The sequence below is a fragment of the Maylandia zebra genome, linkage group LG11, assembly GCF_041146795.1.
Source record: "Maylandia zebra isolate NMK-2024a linkage group LG11, Mzebra_GT3a, whole genome shotgun sequence".
Taxonomy (NCBI): domain Eukaryota; kingdom Metazoa; phylum Chordata; class Actinopteri; order Cichliformes; family Cichlidae; genus Maylandia; species Maylandia zebra.
This window is the reverse complement of record NC_135177.1, coordinates 14200778-14228697: the sequence shown is the minus strand read 5'-3', so window position 1 is coordinate 14228697 and position 27920 is coordinate 14200778. Positions and strand designations below refer to the sequence as shown.

Sequence of the window (27920 nt, the reverse complement as noted above, 5' to 3'; positions counted from 1 at the left end):
TAGCTCCGAACAGAGAGGCAGGCATCAGCACGGGGGGAAACTTGACGGCAAGAAGACTCGGTTCATTCATTTTTGGAGCAGCGGGACTGCTTCATGGAGACACTAGCACTCCTGTTGTGTTCCCGGAGAGTTGTTTCACTTTCTCCGGCCTGCCGTTAAACTTTTCACGGCCGTAACACCATGGACCCGCTGTGGACGGGCACCGGCGCTTCGGTACGGCATGCAAATACGTACTCTGACGTCGGCGATCATGTGGCTTTTGGCGTAGATCCTCCTTGTGATCGCCAATTTTTTCTTTCCTGTCGCCTGTTGTCTGCTCGGTTATCGAGCCGCCGAGAGAGTGTTTGAAACAGATTCGGCGTGTTTGTCGGCTCTCCAGCGGCTCTGGGATTGTACCGCACTACCTGAGCGTCGCGCCAAAACGGTGGGCAGGTAAGAAATGGAGAAACTCTTCTTCGTGTTTTTTTTCTCTCCCTCATCTCCCTCCTTCTCCCCACGGCTCCCCCCTCAAAGTCTCTCAAGTTAAAACTGCGTGTAGTTGTTTGTTTGCGCCCCTCTCGCGGCTCGTTCGGGCTTAGCGTGGTTCCCAAAACACCCACGCGCCTCTGGATAAATATTTTAACTTGTCTGGCCGCGTGAACTTTGCCTGCCCCTGCCGTTTCCACCTGCGTGCTCTCGCAACGTTTCCCGACAACTTCTTAATTGGACGTTTTCGCCTCCTCCGCGTTTCAAGTTGTGTGTTCGGTGTGTTGTGTGACCGTGGCGGGGAAAGGCAGACGGGAGGAACATCGTGCCTACTTTTCCTCCTCCCCGTGTCGACATAACCAGCAAAACATGGCCGTCCTTTGCCGACATGTTGTTACGTCGATGGCGAGAGGGGGAACATTTGGGGAGAGTATTTTTTTTTTCCTCCCTGCGCCCCTCTGTCACGTTTTCGGGCTGGCCAGAGGAAACAACCGTTGGGACTCCTTACCAGCGGCGTGCACCAGCTCGCATTCAGGCGTGCTGAGGTTTGAGTGTAACTTTTGGAGTCCGACGTTGTTTATAGACTTTGATTCGTGCGTCTCTGCGATGTAGGCGTAACGTTACCCCTGGTGATGCCTCCTCCCCTCCCGAGACCGCGGTTCTTACTGCAGGCAGGCAGTGCTGTTGCAGTGGGTCTGAAACTGCTGTAAAAGCCAGGCGTGGTTCTCTTTTATTAATAATATGAAGTTTGGTCATGAGGCCCGTGGCCCAAACTGTGAGCAGCCTCTGTAGCATTCAGCTGGGGTCAGTGCTCTCTGTCCACCAGTACGTTTTTGGAAGTAACCTGCGTGTACACACTGAGGTGACACAATGCCCAAACACAAATGTTAACACATTGCCCAGTTATACATTTAGGATGTTTCCTATATTAATCGTTGTTTATTTATTTTTACACATAACAGTGCATACAGATCTGGCTCTGTCATCTTTATTACTGGATAAATACTCATTATGAACATTTGAGGTGCTTTAGGAGAGTTGGGTGATACCTCAGTCTGGCACTAAATTTCTTTACCAGCTATGCAGTAAAATGCAGTGCCGTTGGCTCTGTTAGCGCTTCATTCATGTGGGCAGTCATCATTATTATTTTCCATGCAGCACATGGGAAAAATCATTAATGTGGGTGACTGTTAAATGTTCTTATTTACCAAATAACAGACCGAGGTGTTTGTAATAAGGAAAATTAATGGTGACATTCAGTTACAGCAGTCTGCAGCAACTGCCAGTGGCACTTGTGGTTTGATTATCAGTGCGCAGATTAAATATAAAGCCACACTGCAAATACTGTCTATAATAATTAAAAGTGCACGTATAGTCGGCATGGTCACTCCCTACAAGTGAAAAAACTAGTTGGTTAAAAAAGAAAACATTCCCGCAGTTGTCTGTCTGGTGTAAATTTTTAAAATGTGTTGTTCATTTCACGCTGTTCCCTCAGCTCTACGATGACCTGATGTTTTGTGTTTTCTAGGCTTTCTCTGATCAACAGCGATTCCTCCCCTCCCACCCTCTTGTGTTAAAGATGTAAGTGATTTTGATCAGAGTGCAGTTAACCCTCCTGTCAGCCGCGTTACCAGCAATTCCTCTGGGTATAAACTTGGGCTCCGCTCACTAAGCCACGCACCCTTGCTCTTTCTGTGTGAAGAGACATTTGGCTCGTGTTTTTGTTCTTCGCGTGGTTTTCCACTTGTGATCTGCCAAAATCAGAGAAGATGTTATGTAATTTGGAATGACAGCCGGATCGTTTTCATTGGTAGCTGAATAATCAGAGCGGATACCTTCTTTTCTGGATTAGAAGTACACAATCACATTTCGTTTTTTTCTCTTTTCTTTTTTTAATCGTAATTTGCTTTATTGCAGAATGGTGTAGGGAGCGTTGCTGCCAAAATTAATAAGAAACCAGAAAATTTGCTCAACAAACAGTCTGTTACAAGCCAGTAAAATCCCTATTGCCATCTGAAGTCAGGTATATGGGACAACATTACTGATTTGTTTTTACAGTTTGGCAGATGTGTTTAATCCCGTGAGAAACAGTTTAATTTATTTATTTATTTTTAAGGGATGTGTTCTCGGTATAGCTCTAGGGATTAGCGAAATGCACAGATGTCGGTGTCCTACCTTGTCCGATGCATCAGCCATCGGTCCACCATCACAACACTGTGGAGAATTTTAGCAAACATTGGGTTTATTTATTAAAGCGTTATGCTGCTATAGTTTTTAAAGAACTGGCATAAAAACAAATCTGCTCTTGTTTAAAAGCTGATTTTATTTATTCTCTCCTTCCTAGCTTCCTCAACAGTCTTTCTCAATGTACTGTGACCCCTTCGAATGTCACAGCCAAAACATCCAGCTGGGAAGTGAGCCGCTCTATTTGTTCCTAGAGGCGTTTTATTCGTTTGCTCTAGTCAGATGGTGGAAAATGAACAAGACTCAGTCTGTCACAGTTATTCAAATAACGAGGGGGGAAAAAAAATCAGAGCATCAAGAATTGGTGTCAAATTATAACCGAGGAACTGAATGAAAACAAAAAGATCTTTCTGTTTGATTCACTCCCGACAGCCTGTACACAAGCTGTTCCAAATCAAAGCAAAGCCAAAAGGTGCGTTAACAGCGGGAAAAGTCAAGGCTGATGTTTTGTTTATTTAAAATAAAAAAAAATAAAAAATTACACACACGCTGCAACCAAACTAGCTTTTAATCTTTCAACATTGTTTTTGTATTCTGACAATGAATTGAGCGCAGTCTCGTCAAATGTGACTTTTAGAGAGGACGTGTGATATCTCATTGTTGACAGTCATCAGGATTGGCACAGATGTTGTATGTGCCAATCATGCTAGCAATCTTGTGAGATTGTCAGAGTGCAAATAAGCTAATATGGAGCAGAAAGCTATCAGTTCAGGGTTTTGTTTTTTGTTTTTTTGTTTTTTTTTTTTTGTTTTTTTTTTTTGTTTCTGTTTTTGTACGGTAATAGAGAAATTCTGTATTTTTTTTTTTTTTTTTTTTTTTTTCCGATAAATGAAAGTGGACAGGCAGCTTGAGGGTTTTTTTTGTTTTTTTTTTTCCCCCTTAGGGGTCTAAGCTTCCTTGAAGGCAGAGAATGACATTAGGATTAGATAACATATTTGATCAGATTGAACTGTTCTTGGTTTTTGGATTGCTTTTCTCTTCCCAGTCCAGCTCTTGTGTAATTTGTCATACCTTCCCTTCCTTAAGTATGGTTGCTTGACAGCCACCCTTTCACTAAGACCATTCCTGATGAGACTTTAGTAAACAGTTGATGGCTCAACTGAAGCGTCAGATGCATCTGTGCATTTCATTACGTATTACATTTGCTGCCCTGGATGTTAGGCCTGCCACTTCTTTTATCCTCCAACAGAACACTACACGCCATGGAGAGACATGCAGGTTTTTGGCTAATAGCTCTTTGGGAATCATCTTGTTGGTGCAAAAATGTTATTTTGCACCTCTCAGACTTCTATCTTTGGCATATTTTTAAAAAAAAAGTAAATTCAACTAAAGAAAGGACAGAATGATGTTTTTGTGACAGGCTGCTAGTAACAAAAGAAACCTATTAAAATTGGTTATTTGATAAGTCGTCTGTTATGTTTGCACACAATAGTTCATATATCTTGAGTTGGATGCCTACTGGAATTCATAGATCAGTGTTAAATCTCTTAACAAACAAAAATCCTCTGAAGCAAATGTGGTGAATCAAGACTTTTACACAGTACTATATATAATGTGTACTTTTAAAATATACTTTCTTTTCTGCTGTTGTCAGCATTTGAAGTAAGCAACAGGTTTCCACATTAACCCCGGGCAGATTGTTGTAGTTTGTTTAACTCAAACAATAATCTGAAGCACGATAACATCAGAGCCTGTTCAATTTACAGTGACAGTTTGGAGGGTGTAATGATGGGAAATTTGTGTTAAAAGGGGTCATTGCCATAATGTACGCTTAGTAGCTCGATGGGCGTCTGCTTGATTTTTTATTTTTATTTTTTTACAGCCGTATGTTAACAGTGAACCATCAACCCACGTTGCTTGTTTTTTTTTGTTTTTTTTTCCCTCCAGGTTTATGCATCCGGATAGAAATAATATAAACTGCATGTGAGTGCACAAGCATCAATTTATGGTCACACATTTTTATGTTTGTCTTTAGCTCACGCTTGTATTCCACAATCTACGGCTGCTGTTTTTTAGAGACTAGCAGACCTGTCGTGGGTTTTTAACACAGACTTTTTTTTTTTTTCTTTTACACTAATTGGGAATGCATTTCCTGACCACACATCACATTTCCACATCAAACTGTGAGTCCTATAATGGCTGTCCATTCTCTTGGTGAAACACTGGAATGAGTCATCACGGGTTGGAGGATGGAGGTTGTTGCTGTCATCACGGCCTGTCGTGCTCAGCTTGGCACAGTACTGACATCACCAGCATCTACGCTGTGCTTTGTTCCAGTGTTTTCTCAGTTCAGGTCCTCCTCTCCGCTGTGCTTCCGCCGGCTTCTCAGACGTGTTGTTAGGTGACTAAGGCAACCACAGAGATGAGCTCATCACCTGTAGGTGGGGCTGAGAGGGAGGATGTGAGGAGACAACTTAGGGAAAACAAGAAATCAACACTTGTATTAGAGACGACTTGTGATGTCTGAGCTTGGTACACAAGAAGACGTTGGTTAGCACTTACCGTACTGAAAGTGATGCAGATGGACAACTGGAGCCAATGGAGACTTGAGCCTCACACGCATTTTAACCTGTAAAAGTAATTCTCCATGTTAGCATCAGGTCGATATTTCAGCTTAAAAGAGCTGCCATTCGTCAGCTCAGGACCTAGTTGAATTCCTTGAAATATTCCCCCACAGCAGAAACATTTCCAGGTAAAGCACACAAAAGGTCGCAGCGTTCTTAACCGCTGACAGTTTTACGTTTCCACTAAGGCAATCCCCATCTCTTAATGGATCACTTGATATGGTGTCGCCCGCTCGTTCTCTTGAAAATCTTATCGCCGAATAGGGGGCGGGTCACGGATAAGGAACTGAATGTACGTTTACAATGCTGGAAATTCAAACTGAATGAAGGGTGTCGAGGAGAAAACTGGTGACACGGAGAGAAAGAAGGGGTGACAAAGAAAAGAAAGGAGACACTAGAGCCAGAATGTCTAAGCAGTGTGAGAGAGAGAGAGAAACAAGAGACAGTCTAGCATTGAGACTGCAAGATAGGTGGGTGTGTGTGGGAGAAAACTGTGTACACTGGAACCCACCATTAATATCTGCAGTCAGTCATTTTATAAGCAGTGGATCATTGTATTTTATTAAAGTGTTCACTGCTTAATTGCCACATTGCTATTCACCAATAGGCTTAAATAATTCTTTTTTTTCCTTGTGTAAGGATTTTACCCTCCTGTGTACATCATCCATCAGCCAGTGGTCTTGTTTCTCACAGCTTCTGCCACAGGGTCAAACTTAAAATAAGTTGTGCTGAACAAATCCACTGGTGAAATCTGAACTTAACAACCACCACATGGAAGTTAAACAAAAAAAAAAGTTGGGTTTTATCTTCCTGCACACAGTCATGTAGACCATTTGTGCCTGAGGATGTGTACACACTGGCTTCCCTGCTACCATTAGGCTGTGTCCTCAAGAATTTCAAGTTTAAGGGAAAGGGAGAGGGTGCTTGGAGAAGAGGGAGCTTGCTAAAAGGCTTTCTGCACTGCACCACGTCAACCAGTGGAAACGCTCAGACACACCCCTTCTGCACAGCCGAGCCCAATGGGGAAAGGCTGGAGATCGTTCACAACATAAGCCACACCCACTGCAGGGAAGGCAGAGATTGACAGGTGGGAAATCCATCCGCACAGAGCATTGACTGCTCACCGAGGCTCGTGGCAAACACGAAACACTCCATTGCAAGGTAGTTTAGAGAAATGTGGAGGCAGAGTGTCCTCTGCATATTGAGGACATACTATATGCAAACATCACACCGCATTACGCTACAGTGCAATTTCACTTGGGGCAAACTTTGGACTAAAGCTTTAAAAATCCCTCTCATGTTCTGTTGTTGACCTGATTTGACCTTTGCCCTACTTAATTTGTTCCCTAAATATAACCGAATAATCACATTTTTGCCCTTCCCGGAGGGATCGGAAAAGCCTAATATAGTAAGGTTTGGCAAGTCGTTTAAGCTTTTAAAAGTGTGTGGAGTACAAGAGTTTTATCTGACGGGAGAGTGAAAAAAGAGTGCACAGCTGGGGTGGGTGTGGTTGCAGTGGATGAGTAGTGTGCAAAGAGGAACACAGAACCAATTCGCCTAAACAAAAAAAAATGTTAATGAGAGATATATTTTTAAACTTTTTTTTTTTCCCCATTTGTGGTTACCCAACACCACATGTGCTATCAGTTCCTTACTTCTTGTAGTTGCTGTATCAAATGAGTGCTCAATGACATTTTGGCCCTCATCATTTGGGTCGCCAGGGGAACCTCATCAACGAGTGTTCATCACAATTGTTATAACATATGTTATGACAACAGTCCTATAAAATGACAGGTAAAACGTTACTCTAGAAATGGCAGAGACCAAGTTTGTTTGTGTAACAATGCCTAAGACTGAGCTGATGGTTATGAAGTAAATATAAATACTGTAACTAGCTTCTACACTCTTTCAGCCTGAAGTTAACTGCTGGTATCCCAAGTCTGACTCGCAGCTGTACGCATACGTCTCGGTCATGTCAGCAAAGCTTAAGCACCAGGCTGCTCTGCTAGTAAAGTTAGCTAATGGCAAATATGATGATAGTGGAATTTACATTATTCAAGTGTCTCCTTGCCACACATTACACTAGCTTAGCAGGCCTCAGGTACTGTCCCCTGGACTAGGGTCCCAAGTAAATCCTAGTGGCAATAGCTGCCCACATGTAAGTTGTGACTGTGTACGTGTTGCACAATAGTGTTGGCTACAAGTCAGTTTCTGTCACACTTCAGGCAACACAAAATCTAAGATAGCCCACCATAGTGTGACTCATATGTTTAAGATGCATCCCATAAGAGTCCAGTAATGTGGGATCCAATGCCATACAAATATATTTATTTTTTAGGATCTAGCGCCCCCCCCCCCCCCCCCCCCCCCCCCCCCTTTTTTTTTTTTTTCCCCAAAGACGAAACTCTTTAAAAAAAAAAAAAAAAAAATCAACATTGAGTTGGATTATTCACATCGCAGCTGTCGTGACACTGATTGACCTCTGCAGCATCTCGGCTCTTGGATGCAAGCACACACTCACGCACATTTTCTGTTGGTTACAGTGTTACCATAGTAACACAACCATCGGGTGCAGAGTGGGTGACACTTGGATATTTTTATAGCCTGCCCTTTTGTGTGTGTGAGAGACGGTGCTCTTGTGTGTGTTCAATGAAGAGACAGGTGTGTGTGCTCGCGCAGTTTTAATGTGTGAACAAGATTAAATGGAGGACTGGATTCATGATCAAATGCAGTGTAGCCTGCTGGACGGCGTTTCCTGTGTACTGCATGGGGAACTTGTAATGAGGTCACCACAGGGATGATGAGCCTAGTTTCCTGGAGATGTCATATCAGGATTTGGTGAATTGATCTATTCTAGTAAAGAAAACTCCTGCTCAGTCCCATCAACTTTAGTAGCTTAGAGAGTACAGTAGGGCAGGTAGATTTGAAAAAAGTAGTCCTTGTACCACTATTTTAATCACGACTCCAAGATGGCACATGTAACAATAAAATGCCATTTAAGAAGCATAGGACGGGCCACATTCCCTTTTGGCAGAATCACCATTTTCATCATTAGTCTTCATACCAGCCCAGCAAAAGTAGCACTGCTCTGTTGCTATGCAGAACATACCAAGCCCTCAAACACAGTGCAGTACTTCGCTTTGCTCTAGAGGAGCCGCGTGATGAGATTTAAATTAATTCTGCGACGGTCCGAAATTCTGCTCTTCTCCCCTCCCCACATGTACACGCACACACACACACACACGCCCCAACTGGGACACGTTGTATTAATGGCGACGGTGCTTCTCCTCAACCACACAAGTGAGACGTACGCATTGTCCTCCTCACTGCAGTGGCTGACTCTTGGAACAAGCAGTCAGGAGGGAAAACTCTCAAAACAAGACGGGGAGAGAGGAGCACGCCCCATACAGCAAAGCCAAAAGAGCAGTGCGTGCAATACGTTTTAGTGATAGATGTGTGACTGAGCCATGGAGTCTTTTTTTTTTCTTTCTTTCTTCCCTGTGTTAAAGTATCAGCAAAGTCGTGTCACTCTTATAGTCGGTGCAGTTGCAGTTTTTTGGTTTCTCTGCCGCCTTCTTGTCCTCTGCTTGTTATTTTAGAGCTTCAGTGTGCCCGGTTGGATTGTACTTCATGCATGGCTTCAAGTGCGGTAACCGCAGAGGTTGCCATTCATGTGCCTTTGTGACTGGATGCCTGAAAACTCTGGTACTATGTATGTGTTACAACATCAATTTCCTCAGTCGTATTTGCTCCTCTGCTAACAATGAAATCCACCAGCTGTTTAGCTCAATCTTAGTTCAGGTTGTATAGAGCAATGAGTCAATGCTAACCATTTCACATTTCAGACCCAGTGTGGTCTTGCAAAAGACTCCTGATCAGTTTTTGCTTTATAACTTTGATTCATTGCAGTTTTTTAAGTTATCCATTAAAAAATGCTAACTTCTAGAAAAATAAAGCATTGCTATGAATTATTAGCAGTTTAATAGGTAGTGACAAGCTGGCACGTGGGCTTTATACTCCTGATAGGTGTTTTTGTGCGACAGAAGGCTGCCCTGCTTGACCAAAAGTCCGGCCTTTGAGACACTTTTATCCTTTACCCCACTTTGAGATTATGTTAATGACGTCCAGAAATAGGAGTTGAGTTGAGAGAGCTGCTGTGACTCATCTGCTCACTGTCGTTTCCTTCTCGCTACCGCTTGGATAGATGTCCCGCCTTATACCACTGTTATGTTTCTGTCATATTAAATCATGATGTCTGTCTTCATACATTAGACAGGCTCAGTGGTATGCAGGGTTTGTATTGATTTCCCCTGTGTCCTCCTCAGTATGTATGCCAGTGTGTATCTTACGCTGATTACTGCCTGGGATGATAAATGTATTCGCTGCCTGGCAGCATTAAAATGTTGCTTCTTCAGAAAGACTGCTCCACTAATATAATGCACCAAGCAGACAGACAGCTAGACAACGGGAAAGTACAGACAGACAGACGGCAGCCAGGCAGGCAGGCAAGGGGGCTGCCAGGCTGAGTATTCATACAAGTTTAATGAGCATCCAGACAGTCGGGAGTTTGTGACTCCAGCTCGGAGCTCACTCTGCACACAGACGCTGACTGGCTGATGAGGTTAGACACACTAACAAACAGGTGGGAGACTGAAGGTTTCACCTGGGTTGTGGCCGTAGCCAAGTTTGAGTACGGAGTGATTAACATTTTTGGTATTTGGTATGAAGTGAAAGTTGCCATGGCGAAAGCTCAGACAGCCAACTAGTTCACATTTCGTTCAGCTCTGCAGCTGAGGTGTTTAGAGCCAAGTAATCATTCTGGAAAGGCCTCATATTCTTTTCAAGGACACCTGATAATATATACATATACTTTTTTTTTTTTTTTTTTAATGCGTGAGACTTTAGAGTATCCATTAAAAAGTTTATTAAGGTATCTAGATAAACCTAGACAGTTTTTCAGCACTGTGGCTGTTAATCGTACTTGTCTTTTCCATCATTGGATTTGGGGCTCCCAAGTAGCCAGCGGGAGTGCAACCCCTCCCTCCTCTGCTGAAAATGACAGAGTAGAGAGAGGAAGAGGCTGTCTGTGCCAGTGTTTCCTCAGTGTTCACCAGTATTTACACAGGCTTTTCTCTTTGTTTGAGACAGTCCACGCACATGTTTAACTTGACTGCAACAAATCAGACTGCAGTGCGGTCTGTGTTTATGTTGTGTAATATGATGGACTTCTATCAGATTCTGAGCAGTGTCTGAGTCAAACTTGTTCTCGGCGTGTTTTTTGTTTTTGTTTTGTTTTTTAAATAAAACCGGTGACTCAGTAGTACTGACTTATGAAGCAAACTCCTCCTGATGTCATTCAGTGACTTGGTGAACATTTTTGAGAAGCTTGGAGCAGCGAGTTGAAAGCACTGAGTCATTGTTGAGGCGCGTAGAAATTGCTATAGCATACAAATACAGATGTTGCGTAAAGGAAAGCGTTTAACTTGCATCCACCCTGCTTGTGTGGGTTAAGCTCAGTGCTCCCTCTGCCCTGTTGTGCCTCAATCACCTACAGTGGGGCAAAAAAGTATTTAGTCAGCCACCGATTGTGCAAGTTCCCCCACTTAAAATGATGACAGAGGTCAGTAATTTGCACCAGAGGTACACTTCAACTGTGAGAGACAGAATGTGAAAAAAAAATCCATGAATCCACATGGTAGGATTTGTAAAGAATTTATTCGTAAATCAGGGTGGAAAATAAGTATTTGGTCAATAACAAAAATACAACTCAATACTTTGTAACATAACCTTTGTTGGCAATAACAGAGGTCAAACGTTTACTATAGGTCTTTACCAGGTTTGCACACACAGTAGCTGGTATTTTGGCCCATTCCTCCATGCAGATCTTCTCGAGAGCAGTGATGTTTTGGGGCTGTCGCCGAGCAACACGGACTTTCAACTCCCGCCACAGATTTTCTATGGGGTTGAGGTCTGGAGACTGGCTAGGCCACTCCAGGACTTTCAAATGCTTCTTACGGAGCCACTCCTTTGTTGCCCGGGCGGTGTGTTTTGGATCATTGTCATGTTGGAAGACCCAGCCTCGTTTCATCTTCAAAGTTCTCACTGATGGAAGGAGGTTTTGGCTCAAAATCTCACGATACATGGCCCCATTCATTCTGTCCTTAACACGGATCAGTCGTCCTGTCCCCTTGGCAGAAAAACAGCCCCATAGCATGATGTTTCCACCCCCATGCTTCACAGTAGGTATGGTGTTCTTGGGATGCAACTCAGTATTCTTCTTCCTCCAAACACGACGAGTTGAGTTTATACCAAAAAGTTCTACTTTGGTTTCATCTGACCACATGACATTCTCCCAATCCTCTGCTGTATCATCCATGTGCTCTCTGGCAAACTTCAGACGGGCCTGGACATGCACTGGCTTCAGCAGCGGAACGCGTCTGGCACTGCGGGATTTGATTCCCTGCCGTTGTAGTGTGTTACTGATGGTGACCTTTGTTACTTTGGTCCCAGCTCTCTGCAGGTCATTCACCAGGTCCCCCCGTGTGGTTCTGGGATCTTTGCTCACCGTTCTCATGATCATTTTGACCCCACGGGATGAGATCTTGCGTGGAGCCCCAGATCGAGGGAGATTATCAGTGGTCTTGTATGTCTTCCATTTTCTGATGATTGCTCCCACAGTTGATTTTTTCACACCAAGCTGCTTGCCTATTGTAGATTCACTCTTCCCAGTCTGGTGCAGGTCTACAATACTTTTCCTGGTGTCCTTCGAAAGCTCTTTGGTCTTGGCCATGGCGGAGTTTGGAGTCTGACTGTTTGAGGCTGTGGACAGGTGTCTTTTATACAGATGATGGGTTCAAACAGGTGCCATTCATACAGGTAACGAGTGGGGGACAGAAAAGCTTTTTACAGACGACGTTACAGGTCTGTGAGAGCCAGAGATTTTCCTTGTTTGAGGTGACCAAATACTTATTTTCCACCCTAATTTACGAATAAATTCTTTACAAATCCTACCATGTGGATTCATGGATTTTTTTTTTTCACATTCTGTCTCTCACAGTTGAAGTGTACCTCTGGTGCAAATTACTGACCTCTGTCATCATTTTAAGTGGGGAACTTGCACAATCGGTGGCTGACTAAATACTTTTTTGCCCCACTGTAACTGCAGAAATCCAAAAAATGCATTCAAGGCCGGTGAGGTGGCACTGGTTCAGTGGGTCATATGAAGTGGCTCTTCAGATGCAGCTGACAGATGCATCTCCCATTCTGCCCTACCAGATGTGTGCTACAGTGCTGGATTTTGGGCAAGGCCAGTGAGAGACACTGATGGTAAGGATGGTAAGTGGTGCTCTTGAGGGCTCAAATGGTTTTTTTTTTTTTTTTTTCCCACATAAAAAGCATCCCAAGGAGGTTTTAAACTGAGCCAAAAACAGAACTGCAGTATTTTTATATCCGTTTTGTTAAATGAGCTCAGCCATAGTATTTCTCTTTGTTAAATGGCCAGAAATAACATGGCATACAATAGCTCCATATTTACATAGTAGTGTAAAGACTGTCTGCCATACTGTAAGTTTGCTTACTTTGCTTTTGGATGGTGAAAAGACTGAGAACTCTCTTCAAAGTGCTGCTCATGCCTTGAAGTCAATATTCTGGAAAGTGGGTTTTCTTTTTTCTTTTTTTTTCCTTCCCACTGACTGTACCTTGACCTTCCACAATGGCTCAGAAAAATACAAGAAATGTGCCAGTGTATGGATCCAGCAGGATTGCAAATTCCCAGACTGTCAAAACACTGAGCCTGAAATTTATTTTAGTTTTTGTCTCTAAAAGCACCAAACACAGTTGGGTGGTGTGTGTGTGTATATACAGCCTCCGTCAGGATGTAGCAGCCACTTGACTACAGCTCCACAGTTGCTATAGCGACACCATGGTAATGAGTCTGCATTTTAATGATGCCTCAGTGGGTCGTTTGAGGGGATGAGATATCTCGGGACAATGAGTGGACTTGCGAATGATGGCGTGTTGAAGGGGAATCGCGCCTTTTGATTAATGTGTAGCTGATGGAGAGATCCAGGAAAAGTATGTGAGACTCTCGCATGATCGAAGTTCAGGCCTAATATTTGCAGCTGATGGATTACCCTGAAGTCACATTGTTGCTCTTGCTCTGCCCTGCATCGTACAATCATACTACTTATCGTTCTTCTGTCCAGATTAAATTGCCATGTGATGCTTCTGGGTAAATGGAAGTATGAAATATTTAAATGGTGTTGTATACGTGGGATTCATATTTGGAAGAGGTTTTCTCGTCCTCTGTGCTTATGCGGGTTGATAGAAGAGCACCGCTGCTGCATCGACTCATTTGATTTTTACTCATGTGGATATGAGTATGAAGCTTCAGCGTGAGGCCTCCAGAATATCAATAGACTTTTTCAGTCAGATAAGCTTTTCTTTTTCCTCTCTCTTCCCACTCAGTACAATATTACCCAAGAAAAGTTTCCTATTCTCTCAGTCCTTCAGCTTTTTGTAACTGCTGCTACTTTATGAAGTTCTCATTTCCACTAAAACTCAAATAAAGAAGCTCGCAGCTTTAAAAGATTTGGATCAGAAGCTGCTTTATCTCTGGTTTCTCACTCTGTTCACGCTTGGCAGCACAATCTGATTTATGAATGATTAGTCAATATTTCTCAGGACAACTTGTCTTACAGCAGCAGACCTGTCAGCTGCATATATTTGCATACCGGCCGTGTTGCCGAGTCACAGTGATGAAAGTGTGATGATTAAAAGTTTTACTCTACATAAATAGACAACACTGGAGCACTGTTGTGGAACTTAAAATAAAAATCATCTCATCTAGTTGAATATATCTGCCACTTATGAAGGCCAAGTGAAACCGACAGACTGTAACAATAGCAGGTTTGTGTGATTTAAATAAATGTTGCTTGAGTGACAGATTGGAGAACTGGACTCGTGAGCTCCTTTAGTCAGGGGATCCAGTCATGCTGTTATGGATGGCATTATACTGGCGTTGTTTGGGTCCACTGGTCTCAAACTGTCCAGAGTCTTGAGGCAGAATCGATGCTGGGACAACACCTGACAAGACCAGGTTTGTGCTCTGTTGTAGACTAAACACAGGGAGCTACAAACCCCATGGACAGAGAGCCCTTGAACCGAATGAGACTGTTGCAGGGAATAAAACACAGGTGTAATGTATAACAGCGGTCTCCAACCTTTTTTGCGCCCGACATTATTTTCACGGACCGGCCTTTAAGTGCAACAAAATAAAACTAGTACCGGTACCAAAAAAAAAAAGAAGATTTATTCATAACACACGTGAAAAGACCCAGGAAAACCGAGTTAACGATAAAAACGATAACAAAATAACGCTGAAAACCGATTTTAAAAACCCTGAAAACCATACATTTCACACCTGAGCCTCAACTCTCACGGACCGGTACCGGTCCGAGGCCCGGGGGTTGGGGACCGCTGATGTATAGTATCTCGGATTTTCTTTTAATTTGTCACATATTTGTATTTATTCAGTTGCCATTTCAGAGAATTGCTGTTTGATCCAATATTCATTTTTCATTAGCCACGCACAGGAAGATGTGTCTGATCAGTGAATAATTAATCCAAATTGCAGTATAGACAACCCACCCACAGGAGGTCACGAGCCAGTGTACTGCTGGTAAATTAGAGGGTTGCATGAGGTACAAAATATTTGCCAAATCAAATATGCAGATCAGAAATAATAAGATTTTCATCCTCTGTGGCAACTTTAAAAGGAAGCAGTTGAAAGAAGAAAAAATGATTATGCTGCTCAAAAAATTATAAGTAAAGGATTTCAACTTGAATATTTCATTCATCAAGACTTAATGTGGGATTTAAATATCCCTTGATCCCTTAACCCCCATACCAGTTGCAGCTGCACCCCTCTGAATGGTATCTTCCTGATAAATAGACGTCCTCTTTCTCTCCACCATTGCCATGTTTGCTCATAGGTGATCATCTGATTCTTTGTTTGAGTTTTTTTTTTTTAATATGTAGCATGCATGTTGAGTTCCCAGCGGTTGTTGAACTTGGCAGTATATGAATTAAAATGAAGAAGTACAGAGTTATGCATCAGTCTTCCAGTGTATAGTGTTGTTTGCTCTTCTAGTTTACTTCACCTAGCTTCTAAAAGGTAGTTGGCCAGAAAAGTCCAAAGCACTGTTGGACTTTTTCTGTTTCCCAGTCTTTCGAGGGCCAGCTTTGTACTGCTCTGACCACCTGTAAGCTTTCTGCTGTGCTTATGTATCAGCCACCTTTTTTACTTTGAGCCATTTTTGCTCACTGCCCAGCAGTTGGCTTTACCTCCTTTGGACAGTGGTGTGCTGCACCCCTACATGGGTCAGTTTGGTGCCAACTCAAAAATATTCATGTTTCTTCTTTCCCATGTTGGTTTTTTGTGTGTGTGTCTGTTTAAAGGGAACTGATGTTGTGGGAATGTTTATGGTTCTTACTTTGTGGTGCATTGCATATATTGTACATTATAGAAAAAACATTTTATTTTATTTTATTTTAGAGCCCAACACATTTTATTTATTGGTGTAATTCTTTAAAATCATTCCTGTGAAAAGCTGGTATGACTCATGTTATTCATATATTCCTGCGTCTTATGTAGACACATTAGGCCACACATGCCTTGCTGATATAACTGTAACATGCTGCTGTCTGCATACAAATATGTCATTCTAGCTCAGCTTTGATTTCCTTGTCTTTAAAGTTATCATAGTGTCATAGATGTGTTTTAGGAAGTAGAGTACATGCAAAGAAAAGGGAAATATATGTTTTTAAACATATATAAAAAATACACTGCTTTTTCTCTACTTTCTGCCATCTAGGTAGCGTCCTATCATGCAGTCCGAGGAGATCAGCCAGCACTGGAGCTGACACTGTCAGTGAGCCCAGCCTACATGACACTACAGGAGTCCCATCTCTGCCAGACTTTCACCGCCTACTGTCCTCCTCCTTTCTCCAGCCAATAATTTTACTCTGGGGGGGGTGAGTGTTCCTCGGACTCTGATCCCAGTCTCACAAGTTGTCCGGTGCTTGCTACCTCGGGATCTATATCTGTATTCTTCTAGTAGGCAGTCCTCCTGACTGCACTTCAGCACCTTAAGAAGGTCTTTGCATACAAGTCCTGCATCCTGGAACTTCAGCCATAGCCTCCTTTATAGCATCCCTGGCCAAACACGAGCACCGGGACAAACCCATCCACCAACATGTCCAGTCGACGTAAGGCCTCCACTCCCTGTATGATCCGACCAGAGCAGACAATGGTGGAGCTGGATGATGAAGTGGAGGACTCTCAGAACATGGAGGTAGGCTCTGCCAACAGCATGTGGGTTTTCAGTATTGTTTTATTTATTTATTTATTTTTTAATGGTGTACTTAGTTGAATTACTTTTAGTAATCCATATTTGAATAATTGTTGGGAGGAAGAATTAGATTTGTTTGGAGTTCAGTGGGCATGATTCAGATGATAAATTGATATATCCAGATTTAAAAATGTAATTCTGTTGTACCTTCTCCTGCCAGACAACAACAGAGAACCATACCCAAGGGGTGCCTATGGATAGCAGTTCAACACAACCCGAGCAATCCATGGACTTGGATGTAATGGAAAAGGCCTCTGACCCTCCTTTGGCTCCTGACAAACCAGCAGCTGAGCCACCAGACGTTTCTAAGCCTCAGCGCAGACAGCAGGGGGGATATGAGTGCAAATACTGCCCCTTTTCTACCCAGAATTTGAATACTTTCAAAGAACACGTAGACGCAAACCACCCAAATGTCATCCTTAACCCCCTGTACCTGTGTGCTGTCTGTAACTTCAACACAAAAAAGTTTGACACCCTGACGGAACACAACGAGAGGTGCCACCCAGGGGAGAGCAACTTTAAATTTAAACGTATAAAAATGAACAACCAGACAATCTTAGAACAGACGATAGAGGGGTGCAGCAACAACGCTGTCATTTACAACACTTCTGGTGCCATTTCCGGCAAAGGGGACGAACTCGGCACTGTGCCACTGAGCAAACCCACCACAGTCAAAATCGGTAAACCAAAAATAATGACATCGGATAACAAACGGACAGACTCCCAGTTGGGAAAAATAACTGCGGATCTCACCAAGAAACCAATCACAGCTGTCAATGTGAATGGTACGGTCATCATCCCGGAGTCGACTCTCCTTAAAGCAGACGGCCTTTCTCACATCATGCCTTCCCTGCAGCGGCCTCTAAACTATACCCAGGTAGGAAAAAGTGGAGGAACAGTAAGCAGGAATTAGCTTAGCTTACCTGGACATGAGTGGAAACAACTAACTTCATTCTGTTCACATTTAAAACCTTTATTTTGAAGCAATTTTTTAAAATAAAGTCATTGTTTTAAATTATACAAGATGTAACATAATTATTAGTTAGCTTAGTAGCCTGGCTAGCTTTTTCTCCTGAAGAATTTATGCTAACTATGCTAACTCTAATTCTTGGGCTTAGCTCCATATTTAGTAGATAGTAGTTAGAGCGATATCGCTAGAACCATACAAAAGTTGGAAGATTTTGCTGTTAATGCTTTGTTACAACCATGCACTCAATAACCCAGTTAGTTTTGTGATATTTGGATAAGTGTTTATTTTGTGCAGTTTATCATTGCATGCAAAAAAACACGATCTTCATCTGCAGTCTATAAAAGCAGAATAGCTTACATGGCGAATTAAGTTTTCTGCAGGTTTCTTCCTGTTAAAATAGAGTTTTTTTTCCTTCCCACTGTCACCAAGTGCTTACTCTTAGGAGGGCATCTCATTGTTGCATTGCACTTTTTTTTTCTTTCTTTTTTTTAGGTGCCGAAGATTGCAGTGCCCCTCAACACAACCAAATACAACCCCACATTGGACGACAACCTGACGCTGATCTCGTCCTTCAACAAGTTCCCCTACCCAACACAGGCTGAGCTCTCGTGGCTCACCGCAGCATCAAAACATCCAGAGGAGCAGATCAAAGTCTGGTTCACCACACAGCGGCTCAAACAGGGTATCAGCTGGTCACCTGAGGAGGTAGGAGAATTGTGTTTATTTTTGTCCCGGTTTTTCACAATAAACATAAAAACAAAACATAGTAATATAAATAATAACTGTATTTAATTTACAGTCACTAAATGTACCAATCAGGTTGTGGGACATGTATAACATGTCTGTTTTTCAATGACAGGTGGAAGAAGCGAGGAAGAAAATGTTCAATGGTACAATATCCTCCGTGCCTCAGACTTTCACCGTGGTTACTCCTCAGCTCAACTCCCAATCATCTACCAACCAGTCCACCTCAAGCACGCCCTCCAAACCCATGCAGCCAGCAGCCTCTGTCCTGCAGTCCCTGCCCTGTCAGCTCCTGGGACAGACCAGCCTTGTGCTGACTCCTGTAGCCAATGGCTCTACTGTTACTTGTGCACCACTGGCACTCACAGTGGCTAACCAGGTACAAAACTCTAGGTGGAAAATGGCAGTCTTTAAGGCAGCAGAAGCAGGGGAGGGGTAAAGTTTGCCTTTGACCAAACTGTTTTAACTTGCCTTAGCTTTGAGCATGGAAAATGTTCTTTCATGATTACTGCAGGTGGCGCAGTCGCTCAAACGACCCTTAGCCTCTCCTTCGGTTGCTACAGAGAGTAAACGGCCCTCCATCATTCAGACCATCTTTGCCCCGATGGCCACATCCAAGCTGGCATCATCTAAAGTGCTGAGTTTCACCGTTGACCCCAATAAAACATCAGAGCAGCTGTCTGTGCTGAGGTCCAGCTACACACAGTGCCCTTTCCCTGAGGAAGATGAGGTAAGAATAAGCGAGTGAGAAAAGTTTTTTGTGCTACCGTGATAGGTATCACTGCTTGTATTTTCTAGTTGTTGTTTTTTCCCCAAACACCCAGGTGGTTCTTTTGTTTTTTGTTTTTTTCTTCTTCTTTTGGCTGCTCCTTTTAGTTGTTGCCACAGTGGATCTATCTGACTTATCCATAGCATCCTGATCAGTCACACTAACCCTCCATGTCCTCCTTCACTACAACCATGAATCTTTTCTGGGAAGATTCATGGATGTGGGGAAGAGGTAGTCCTCTTTGGTCTTTCCATATCCCATATCCCTGCTGTGTACATGTCCATTTCCAAACATGCAGTTGAGGGGAAAATTACTGTAGTTATTACTTTGATGTATCTTGTCATGTGGTAGATTTACAGGCTGATAGAGACCACCGGGTTATCCAGAGGAGAGATAAAGAAGTGGTTCAGTGAGCAAAGACTCCTCAATCTCAAAGGTATGTGACGTATTTAGTGCTGCAATAAGGAAACATGTGAAAAACAAGAGCACTGAAGGGCAAGTGCTATACTAAAACTTGTGTTTTATGATGTTTTTATTACAACATACTGACGTCAGTCTGTTTTTTGGGAATCCCTAATATTGACCTCTGTATTGTTTTCATAGATTATTTGTGCTCATGTCAACATTTAAATTTAGTGTAGTATTTTAATCTTTTTCATTCATTGTGAAGTCAGAATATTGTACAGGGGGGATGTTTTAAAGAGCTCAAACAGAGTGCTTATGTCCTCCAGTGACTAATACATTGCTTTAAAGTTTGGAGATGATCCAGTGGAAACTAATTCTTTTTCCTAATTCATATGACCCGTCATGAGCTTGAAGCATTGCCTACTAAAATAGTGTATTTTATTATCTTTATAAGCAATAAAAAATTACAAGATTTTATCTTTATTTTGCAGTGTCTGATTTCATTTTTCGCATTTGGTGTGACTGTGACCTGATTTTCACCTAAATTAAATTAGTTTGAGTTTCTGTTATTATCTAATATTCTACAGAATTTGAAAATGATATCTTTGAAGACTGGATACTAATCTGCTAACGGACAAGTCATTACAAACTGCCTCTTTTTGGCAAGAGAACTACATTTTTCTCTATGTGCAACAAGTACATTTAGTACTAAAAGGTGGATTTCAATGGCTACATCACCATAATTAGAAAATTATACTCTAAAGCTGGCCTTTAAGGATCGTTTCTAGGCATTGTGCTGTATCATCCAGAAATAATACTCACATGTGTTGTTAGAAGAATATCCTAGCATGTTTTGGTCCGTAAATATTTCTTTCTGTCGTACTTGAAGGTGTTCCTCCTCCACCTGTGCTGGTCAAAGCAGAGGTAACACCACTTCCTAAAGATGCCCCAATAAAGAAAGCGGTCCCCAGCCAGTTTCCACTGTTAGAGAGGGTGAAGGGGAAGTCGTCGGAGCAGCTGAAGGCGCTGGAGGAGAGTTTCCAGAAAAGTAGCTCTCCAACAGAGGCAGAGCTAGGTAAAGCCTGCAGCAAAGTCTCTCTCACAGGGGGGAATAGCTGTGTGCATGATAGGGAAAAGTATTTAAAAAATAAAAAACAAGGCTGTGGGTCAAGTTGGAGTGTTTTACATTAGCCTTGTCGTTTAAATTTTGCCAGGCAGTACTGCACAAACATCAGTGACGTATATCACAATAAGCCCAAGCCCAGAAAGCCCACTGCCTTGCAACACCCCTAGTTTGTAATGATGAACTCCAGTGGTTGCACAGAAAAGCTGGATGTAGCAAAATGATACAAACGTGTTTCTTCAGGAAAGTGTTGGCAAGTGTCCTGCTCATGAATATAAAACTGTCATGTTATATGTAACACCAGCTACAGGTGGAGACATCTGTCCTGTCAACTTGTGTTCTTCTGATACCTCATTAGGCCTTTTTGAGCTTCACCAGGCTTTGTTGAAAGATTAACCTACATTTTAGTTAGCTAGCATCTTTCATGACAAATCAGTGAAACCCAGGAACAAAACTTTCAAGCAGAGATGAAGAAACAAGAAGAAACATTAATGGGTGGAGTAGGGATTTATGTTATGAAGATCAAGGTCACCAGAGTTTAAATATTTCAACTGAAAGTGGTGATGAGGACCTGACCAAGTGGTCAAAATCAACAGTGAAAATTAGTCCATAGTTGATATTGGCATGTTGGTGTGGTGAGCTAGAAACATGCAGGAAGCTCTCCACCACAGTTTGGTGCCCCTGTTGAGCGCAGCAAAGGCCAGATAACATGTCCCATTTCCACCCAGGAAAAGTGAGAAAAATGAGCCGAGGGAAAGTGAACAGACACAGAGCCCAGTAAAGGAAGGACACCAGCCAGCACAACCAGGGTGCTGGGACATAACCGCGGTGGCACAATATGACCCAGCCCCACAAGGTACCCACCTGATCTCCACCGTGACTGAGGGGGGCAGACCACGGGAAAGAAAAAGAGGCCCCTATAGATCCACGTCCCACAACAACCCATACCACCCAAGGTAGAGAGCCGCAGCTCTTAGATAGGGCCTGAAAAGAAAAATGCTTTTCCATACGTCTACCAGCTGCAGGTCACCCAGTCCAAAGCCAACCTGGCAGAACCCATTGGATGCCATCCTTGGGGTGGATCCATCCCCCATCCAGCACCGAACCCGCTCTGGCCAGTGCCAGGAAATGACCTTCAACCTTCCCACCACAGCAAGACACCAGGCCAGCCCCCGCACATCACAGATCTTGCAGTAGACAGAAACATTTGAGCACTGAAGGCTTCAGCCAAAGAAGTTATCTGCAAACTTTCTAAATTTGCTGAGAAACTGATGTCATGTAATGAATGTAATTTTTCTTTTATTTCTTGGTGGTTAAACCATCTGACTCCACATTTTTTGATGTGTGCAGATCAGAGACATAGGACAGTCGCCTTGGAGATCAGGAGTTAATTATGCACAGAGCGCTCTGTGTCAGTCAAAAAATGTTGTGAATTACAGAACTTTTAATGTACTCGTTAAAAAGTGAAGTGGTATTAGCCAACTAGTTAGTTATGTTCTATATCATGGTCCTAAATTTAGGATGTAAATGTTAAAATTTCTTTAAGAAAAAAGTAATATTTTCTTCAGTCTTTACTAGTTCACAGCATGCGACTTAATTCCCTTCCGCCCCAGAGGAGCTACGGGCTCGTCCCTGGTGGGTGCCTGGTTGGCAGGAATAGCAGGAATATTTTTAATGAGGCCATTTTTTAAGACCCCCAGAGACAGACCAAATTCCAAGGTTTAAAAAAAAAAAAAAAGAACTTAAATAAATAAAACTGTGAGCTATTGAACTCCTATTGTTCTCCTGCAGATCAGCTGGCCCAGGAGACCAGGCTGTCCAAGACAGAGGTTGACTGCTGGTTTTCGGAGCGCAGGGCACTGAGGGACAACATGGAGAAGACTTTACTCACAATGGCTGCTAAGAACACGGAGGACAGAATAGAGCGGCCGGGTGCGCTGCTTAATGGGGCTTCTCATCGAGAGCAGGACGGGAAGCATCTCCGCTCCTCTCCGCATCCGCCTGTCCTTTCCTCCTCCTCGTCTTCCTCCCCCCCTGTGCTTGCCGCTTCCTCCCCTCGGCCTCCGACCCAACCCTCATCTGCATCGCCTCCCATCCTCACGTCATCCTGCTCCTCTTCTCCACATCCTCCCATCCTGTCAGCCTCCACGAGCCCAGCTCCCATCAGCAGCCGCTCCCTCGCCCTCCTCAGGGAGGTAAGAGTTGATAAAGACACATTTCCATTTATGCTGATTACATAGCAGAGTGTTAGAATATGCAACAGAGTATAAACATGAACTAATGTAAACCTAATTTTAGGAAAAGGTATTTTAAGTTAGTTGGTGAGATGTTAAAGAAGTGAAACATTGTGGACGGTTATCATATAGAAAAAATCTACATTATTGACTCTGTAACACACAGCAAGATAATACCGTAGATGAGTTTCACGTACGGTACTCTGCAAATTTGGAACAGAAAAATTTTCACACATAACATGCGTATATTTTTAGCACTTTGTTCACATATTATCTTCCACATGAAAACACCTAATAACATGTTGCATAACCATTAACACACACTGCACATGCCTGCTGTAAATGCTGGCAGTTGCAATAATAAAAATAAATGATAATAAATTTTATTTGTGGGCACCTTTCAACACAAAGCAACAAGAACAGTATTGAAAGGTCAGGATAACAAAAATATTAAACATAGAACATCTAAAACAGGATCATATGTAAATGAACCAAATGGGATTTCAGCTGATATTTGAACTCTGTCAAGGAGTCAAGCTGACGAAGGTGCTATCGTAACAAGTTCCAAGAAATGGGGAGCGAGTGAGCTGGGTGGACGTAATATGGTCCGTAGACTTGTTGCAGAGATCTCTACCATCTGGAGCCAATTGGTGTCCCAGAAAAGAACTCCTCAGAAAGAATGCAGTTAGAATAATCCAAATGAGGTGACTGGACTATGAACCAAGGCTTGTATGCTGTGTTGAGAAAGAAAGAAAAGGGCGAAGTCTAGAAATGTTACAAAGGTGGAAGTAAGCTGAGCACGAGACGTTACTCATGTGGGATTAGAGTGACAATCATCCACTAGAGATTACAAAAGGTTTTATTCTGGAAAGTGAGGCTTTTTGATCTTTTGATAAGAATAACTTTACTTTTATTGCCACTGATACTGAGCTGATTGACTGTCATCCAAGTGGTGATGTCCTGTAGAGGAGGTGAGGAGTGTAAGAAGTAATACTGCGTCTACAAAAGAGCTCCTTGCACATGTAACCCGCTGATTTCACCGCTGCTTGTCAAGGCTGCTGCCTTTTTCTGCTGGAAAAGGTCATGTGACTAATCGGCAAAGGACATACTGTGATTGATATTGACATCATTTCCTGTGTGCCAGCACTGCATGTGTTATCCAGGGTGGAACAAATACATTGTCATTTTGAACGCTTTATTTTGGATAATGTTATAAAGTACATAAAATATATTTACGTGTTCCTTTCAGGTGAGCATTTTTAAGTTGGCTTTTGTAGTTAGTTTTGGTTGGTTATTGGTGCTCTTTACAAATTTTTACATGTCATTTAATGTATAACACTGCATTCCAGATTTTAATAATCCATAAGCCAATTGTTAATATTTGTATGACAAGTTATTTAGTTGCTAATTGTTTAACTTGAAGCAAGAGCACAGAGGCCCAATAAAACATGTTGTTTTTGCTTTGTAATTTTTGAATTCCACGTATATCTTTGTTGCTTGCCATGACAGACGTTTTGCCGGACCCAGTGGCCATCTCCTGAGGAGTACAGTCAGCTGGAGGTGCAAACAAGTCTTGGACGCACTGACATTGTACGCTGGTTCAAGGACCACCGCTCTGCACTGAAGAACGGCGAAGCTCTCGACTGGATGGAAGGTTTCCAAGGCGTTGCAGAGAAGCAGAAAGCAAGCCAGGAACAGAACGGTCAGAGTTCTGAGAAGAACAAGTGCATTTCCTTGGAAATCAAGGCTGTAAAAGGTAAGTTTTGGAGGAGAACATAGAGTAGTGTCATTTTTTTTCTTTTCTTTACTTTTTTGTAGAGTCTGAAACTCTTTGGCTTGTTTTGGTGCTTCTTTTGCTCATTTTCCAAATTCTACATCTCTGTGTTCAGTGGACAAGGCTGTTGAGAAAGTATCTACTCCAGAACAGTCCAAACAGCCAGAGCAGGACAAAGTCCAGCGGTTGACAGACAGACTGGCAGATGGTGTGACCGACCTGAGCCGGACCAGGCCGGACCAGAACAGCTCAAATGCCACTGAAAAAGGAAGGTGAGTGAAGAAGAGGCAAAGAAAGTCTTTTATCTTCTATTGTCAGAGTCATGTTAGGCAGAACAAAAAAAAAAGAAGAAACTTGCTGCCAATATTTGATTTTTATTTATGTATTTATTTTAAACTCCTATCTGAGGAGTTATTTTAAGATACCTTTCCAAGAGCAGTCCAGAAGTACCGCATCATATGGACACTCTAAGCTGTGGGTGCCGAGCTACTGATTTTCATGAAGGGTTTATGCTGCATTTCTTAGAAACATCAGTGCAAAGCTTAAAGAGAAAGTCTTTTCTTTATTTCCAGTTCCCAGAAGCAGTCTGTTTGTGTTCAAACTTTCAGTCTGGTTTCTTGCCAGGTGGGTAAAGGTGACCTTGGCTGTGGGGGAGGATGGTGAAGGAGGAGCGGAAAGACAAAGGTTGGCAACTGACACGGACATTCTGACCTTGGAGCAACCGGGGAGGGTCACTGGTTGATGGTGAGTTGAACTGGGTGAAACAGCCCTTTTTATTTGTTAGCAGTGTGAGCTTAAATCTGTTGCAGTAAAAACAGAAGACTGATGTGTGAAAGCATTGCACCTTCAAAGTCTGCCACAAAGGTTTCATGGTGTCTCGCTGCCTCTCACTCATGCTAGGATATGTTCCAGTCCTCTGCAACCATCCTATAGGAAACATGGATCGTGCTAAGAGATTTATTCATGCCAAGTGAAGCTTGGCTTAAATAAATGGTGAACTGCTCCTTTTTTAAGATGCCACAGCTGCAGCCTCCGGCTATCCAGGAAGTTATTAGTGTGCAATTACCTCTGATTGGTCCTTCACAAAGATAGCAGACACCATCAATTAGCATGGAGATGGACTACATGTTCACACACAAATCATTACAGTCACAAGAAGGCAGAGCAAAGGGAGCAGATGACAATAGATTTCTGTTTCTACTGTATGTCCACAACAGCAAACTGTCATAAAAATATTGAATTCTAATCTGGGGAAGCAGATGAAACACATTTAATTTGAACACGAAAGGAAGAACTGTAACACAAGTATTGATTCAGGCTTTGTCTCTGGTTCTGTACAGTACATCACTGACTGCTGAGTCACCGACGACCTGAGATGGCCAAACATGGAAGCAGTGATGTCATTGTCTGCCTGTGATGTCATCCCAACATCCTGGGGGACTGTGGAGTTGCACCATTAAAGCACTTGATGGAAGCGTAGACCCTGACATTTAGAGGAGTGCCAAAGCTGGACTTGATGCATTGCTCTTACTACAGTGCTCGCTCTCTTTGTTTTTTGTTTTTTAAGAAAAAAAAGAGCCCTGTAAATATTTTCTGTATTACTAGAGTTTGTACAGTTTTCCTGAGAAAATATTTTTTGTTTTGTTTTTTTGTTTTTTTTAAAGAAAAAGGCTGACTGTTGTCCCAAAAACCTGGAATGTTCGGTTTGGTTTTGTTCTTTGAGATCAAACTGTATGATATAGTCTGTCATTTGCTGAAGATCAGACGTATTTTTTGAAAATCACTACTCATTATGAGTAGACTTTGATGGCACTTGCATATTTCCCTGTGGTAGTGATAGATATTGTCATGACCGCCTGAATGAAAACTGTTAGGAACTTTTTTGTAACTTTTTGCTTGTCTTCTGCACCTTAACTCGCCCTCTGTAGAATTACAGTAGAGAAGATGGAAATCACTCAGAAGTGTCAGAGCAAAGGAAGTAGAAGGAGTGATGGTATCTTTTTGTTTTTTCTTTTGGGCAAACTGAACACAGCTACAGCTTCACCGCTGAGAGACCAGAGAATGAACACAAACAGCCACAGACCAAGACTAACCGCATTAGGGTGGATGCATGAACGCTCCGTACATCCTAAACTCTGTTATCTTTCCTCATCGGCTCGCTCCTGCGTCAGAACCCGAGGCATATCCAAGACACTGAAACAGTACAGAATGTTCACGTTCCTGATTAACTCCACCGAGCGGAGGGCGGAGTGTCTGTTCGATCGCACCGTGCTGCCTTTTCAGCTCTCTTATCAGACGTTTCCCGTCGGCCTCAGAAGTGGGCAGAGCACAGCCGGGCTGAGGATTTCAGCTTAGCGGTCCAGTGTTTTTAAAAACTTGCCTGAAAACGCCAAAAGCATATTTTTGAAAAACCTTTTAATGCATGGCACACAATAATCAAAGCTCCTTTACTTGAGCCGTGTCAGGTATCCACTTTGCTCAGCTGCGATCTGTGAGCACACCGCTGGTGATTACGTAGGTTCTTCTGATCAAAGCCAGATCGGGTTCAGCTGATTTCTGTACAGACAGACATTTGGAATGTCACAGCACCCAAAGCTGTCATGAAATACTTGCATGTACTTCAACTTTTTTTTTTCGTACTCATTTTCAAGAATGATTAAAAGAAATAAATATTTAATAATAAATATTAAATATTTGTGCAGTCAAAGAAAGTTCAGTTAACCCTCGGTTTAACAGCAGGTGTATGGCTGTGTGCTGGCTGAATGTCTGTTGCTGCTGCTACTGCTTTAGTTTCACTTTCAGTTATGTATCTGGGATACTGTAATTTTGTTTTTTTTTTCTTTTTTGCTAGTATGAAATACAGCTTGTATTTTCATTTTCTACTTACAGTCTGCTGTAACTCAATAAAAACACAACCAACTGTAAAGCCTTCCCTTGGTCTTCCGGTGTAAATGACACACACCAAATTTAAAGCCTTTTGTGAAGGTTTGGCATTAACAGAATTTCTGCATTCAGTGCTCATAAAATGTGGTCTAATCTTCATCTAAGTCACAATTGCAAACACAGCCTGACTGTAGGGGGTTTGCATTGAAATGAACTGGGCTATCACTGTGTGGGCTGGGGGAAAGGATGTCTGTAGCTGTAGCTTGTGTACAAAGATGCGAAGGAATTTAGAAGAACCCCCCCACCCCACCCACACCTGTTTCACTTCAATATT

At 42.6% G+C, this 27920-nt stretch overlaps 1 protein-coding gene across 5 annotated transcripts; it reads left to right on the top strand.

Moving 5' to 3' along the window:
- zhx2a (zinc fingers and homeoboxes 2a) lies at positions 1-27629 on the top strand. 5 transcript variants are annotated; one of them, XM_004566813.5, is made up of 14 exons: positions 1-432; positions 1994-2046; positions 16148-16627; positions 16845-17561; positions 18147-18359; positions 18514-18777; positions 18913-19128; positions 19519-19603; positions 20462-20647; positions 22487-22890; positions 24439-24685; positions 24819-24975; positions 25328-25447; positions 26044-27629. In XM_004566813.5, the coding sequence occupies exons 3-13, from the start codon at positions 16529-16531 to the stop codon at positions 25443-25445; spliced, it is 2706 nt and encodes a 901-aa protein (XP_004566870.3). In that variant the 5' UTR covers positions 1-432; positions 1994-2046; positions 16148-16528; the 3' UTR covers positions 25446-25447; positions 26044-27629. The 5 variants fall into 5 exon arrangements, with proteins under 5 accessions (XP_004566870.3, XP_004566869.3, XP_004566872.3 ...); XM_004566812.5 differs by lacking the exon at positions 1994-2046; XM_076889824.1 differs by lacking the exons at positions 1-432; positions 1994-2046 and adding an exon at positions 4614-4632.
- Positions 27630-27920: the final 291 nt, after the last annotated feature.